The sequence below is a fragment of the Choloepus didactylus genome, chromosome 4 (assembly GCF_015220235.1).
Source record: "Choloepus didactylus isolate mChoDid1 chromosome 4, mChoDid1.pri, whole genome shotgun sequence".
In the NCBI taxonomy this organism is placed as follows: Eukaryota; Metazoa; Chordata; class Mammalia; order Pilosa; family Megalonychidae; genus Choloepus; species Choloepus didactylus.
Genome location: NC_051310.1, coordinates 1,723,180 through 1,726,567, shown reverse-complemented (window position 1 = coordinate 1,726,567; position 3,388 = coordinate 1,723,180). Strand labels below are relative to the sequence as shown.

At 67.3% G+C, this 3,388-nt stretch overlaps 1 protein-coding gene across 1 annotated transcript; it reads left to right on the top strand.

Moving 5' to 3' along the window:
* On the top strand, positions 1-1,644 carry CRIP1 (cysteine rich protein 1). The gene is made up of 5 exons (XM_037831676.1): positions 1-152; positions 1,010-1,104; positions 1,187-1,244; positions 1,337-1,382; positions 1,520-1,644. Exons 1-4 carry the CDS (start codon positions 113-115, stop codon positions 1,375-1,377), a joined length of 234 nt encoding a protein of 77 aa, XP_037687604.1. The 5' UTR covers positions 1-112; the 3' UTR covers positions 1,378-1,382; positions 1,520-1,644.
* The last annotated feature ends 1,744 nt before the right edge of the window (positions 1,645-3,388 follow it).

Here is a 3,388-nt window from a genome sequence, read left to right as displayed (position 1 = left end):
GGGCGGCGCACGGGGTCCTTGAAAGACGCGCGCCCAGCGGGACTCAGCCAGTCTGCGCCGTCCACCCACGCCGCCCCAGCCGCAGCTGCAGCAGCCCCGACCCGGCGTCGCCATGCCCAAGTGCCCCAAATGCAACAAGGAAGTGTTCTTCGGTGAGCGCGGACCCACTCGGAAGCGCGGCCCAGGGGCGGCAGGCCGGGCGGGAGCTGGGCGCGCTCACTCGGGCCGGGGGCGCCCGGGACTCCTGGGCGCCGCCCTGGCAGCGAGACCGTCGCCCCAGAGCCCCTGCGCCCGCCGCACGCCCCAGAGCCGCCTCGCCGCCTCCAGCTCTGCGCTCCTGCGGGGGGTGGTCCCGCTATCCTGCCCATTCGGTGTCTCCCTGGGTCCCGCGCTCGCTACCGGCTCGGGGTCCCGCTGTTTCTTCCTGCTGGGGGCTCCCCGTCCGGGCCCAGCTCTCCCGCGCGCCCTGGGCGGGGACCCCGCGGGTGGTCAGGACGCTGAGGAGAAACCCAGGCGGCGACGGCGCCCGCGGCGCCATCCAGGTCGCGCACTTAGATCCCGGGCGCCCGCCTTCCTGCCCTCCCGCCCTAGGGAGCGGTCGGCCGGCCCGCCCCGGGGACGCCGGGGAGGAGTGGCAGAAGCGCCCGGGTCAGCGGTGCGAGCGTCCACTCCCTGGGGCGCTCCCAGCCTGGCCCCAGGCCCTCTACCCTGTGACCACCCCTCGCCCCCCAGCCCAGGTCCTGGGAGGCGCCCCCTTCTTCCTCCCCCAGCCCCACCCAAGCTCTCGGGGCGTGGCCGGGACCCGGCCCCGGGAAGTGCCCCAGGGACCAGCGCCCCCGCCCGTCGCCAGGCTGAATTGGGCCCGAGGACAGGAGCTGGCCCCACCCAGCCACGGGGCTAGACGCAGGGCTGGGAGAATGCCCGGGGGAGGGGGCGAGGCCCGTGCGGGAGGGCAGGTGCGCTGTGCCTGCCTGTGCCTCATGGAGGGCCGCTGTCTGGGCCTCTGCAGCCGAGCGGGTGACATCCCTGGGGAAGGACTGGCATCGGCCCTGCCTGAAGTGTGAGAAATGTGGAAAGACCCTGACTTCGGGTGGCCACGCCGAGGTGAGCTGGGGCTGGGGGTCCAAGACCTGGGAGGTGGCGGGGGCACGGGCTGAGGGTCCCTTGTCACGGCCTCTCTCCACAGCATGACGGCAAGCCCTACTGCAACCATCCCTGCTACTCGGCCATGTTCGGGCCCAAAGGTACGAGGCCTCCTGTGTCTTCTGACCCAGTGCCCTCCCCGAGCCCCGACGGCCCCTGGCTGCCCCTAACCTGCCTGCTGCTTCCTCTGCAGGCTTTGGGCGGGGAGGAGCTGAGAGTCACACTTTCAAGTAAACCAGGTACACCCCTCCCAGCCCCGCCCCGCCCCACCTGTCCGAGGTGCAGGTCGAGGTCCTGAGGGAGGGCTGACTCCTCGGGCTGGGCTGGAGGGAGAGGGGGGGAGGCTGCGCTGACCTGTCTCTTCCTCCCGGCACAGGTTGTGGATTCCTCAACCCCCGCCACCTGGCTGTGCCCCCAGGCAGAAGCCAGGCCTGACCCCAGGCCCCCTCCAGCTCCCAAGTAGACCCTCACGCCCTCAATAAACCCCAAACACTCCCAAAATCTGTGGCCCCTGTGTGTGTGTTGGGGATGGGGGCTTGGGTTGAGGCTGCTGCAGCTGATGGGTCTGACCCAGGCCCCGCCAAGGGCAGCACCCACTGTCCTCAGTGTCCTCCTGGCCCCACCGCAAACCGGAGCCCCCTCTGCACCCTAAAAGCCACCAACCCAGCTCTCGGGCCACAAGACAGCCCTCCAGCACCCTGAGCCCCTCCTCGGTGGTTCGGAATGGGGCCCAAGGGTCAGTGCGAACAGGAGACCTGGGACGGGTGGGGTTGGCGGAGCGCAGGCCGGCCTGGCAGGGGTCCAGGCCTGCGGTGGGGTCAGCTGCTGCTCACACTAGTTGCCTTGTGGAGAAGCTTTTGGGGGAGTTTGGGGACTCTTTGCCTACCCCTGCCCACCACTTCCTGCTCCCTCTTCCCCTGCCCCGCCCCCCCCCCCCCCCCCACATCTCTGCAGAGGATTCTGTAGCTGCATAGGCGACTTGGCCTGTCCACCCAGGCACAACTGTCCTGCCCAGGGACCTACCAAGTGGCTTCGAGCCCTAAGGGGGGGACTTGAGACACGGACTTGCTATGCAGCAAGGGCTGGGGTTGGGAAGGGAAGGGAAGAGCCCAGAGGGCCACCTCAGTCTTGGGTGTGGCCTTGGCCCAGCCACTGGGCTGTGATGGTCCTGGAGCCTGAGCTCGACAGGCCATGGGGAAGAGGTCGAGGGTGGGTGTAGGGGCCATTGGTGGGGGGGGGGGCGACTTGGTGACCCACAAATTTTTGGGAGCTCCTAAGGTGGGAGCCATGGCACTTCTGGTGACTGATGGAGGGGAGGAGGAGGAGGAGCAGAGGAGGCCAAGGATGGGCCCAGGGATTCTGGTTGCACCGTGGTGGGTGGGGGCTGGGGTGCAAGTATCCTCTGGAGAGGCATGTGGAAAGGGGGCAGGAGGACAGTCTGCCCTGAGCATGCTGGGAGAGGCTGCTCGGCTCCTGCCCGTGCGACGCACACAGCCCAAGGTGCCGGTGGACGTGGGGTGAGTGCTCAGAGAGCTGAGACCAGCAGGAAGAGTGAGGGTGCACGCCAGGCCCGGAGCACAGCTGGAGCCAATGCTCCAAGGGGGAAAGGGCTTCCTGGGTTCAGAACCCGGAGTAGCAGGAGGCAAAGTGCACAGGGCAAGGAACGGGGTCTTGACGCTGAAGGCTGCAGGGAGCTAGGGAGGGTGTGAGGGGGAGGCTGACCCGAACACCCTGGGGGCTGCAGTGTAGAAAAGGCAGGCTCAGCCATGGGAGCCTGAGTTCACGGTGCACCCTGGGGAGGAGGACTGCTGGTGGTGGGGACGGGCTGGAGTGGGTCCACCGCGCTGGTGGAAGGAGGTGGCTTTCACTGGAAAGGGGGTGAGGATGGCCGCTTGGGAGATGAGCGTGGTGTGGGGCTGTCTGCACAGGGCCATTTGGAATGAGGTTGCCCACTGGAGCTCCAGGTAGAGCAGGGAAAGAGAAATGGCCCATCACGGTGGGCGTGCCCAAGCAGGGGAACCAGGAGGCACCTGGGAGGGGGCCAAAGGGAGAAGGAGGCCAGTTAGTGAGGGGTGGGGGTGGAGCAGCAGCTGGAGGACCCTAATTGGGGGTGGGTGCTTAGTCGGGAGGACTGGTTTCTTTCTCTCCTTTTCTTCCATCGCCTCTTTTCTCTGCCTTTCCATTTCTTCCTTCTGTCTTTACATCTTTACTAAGGTATAATTTACATACCATAAAATGCACTCAC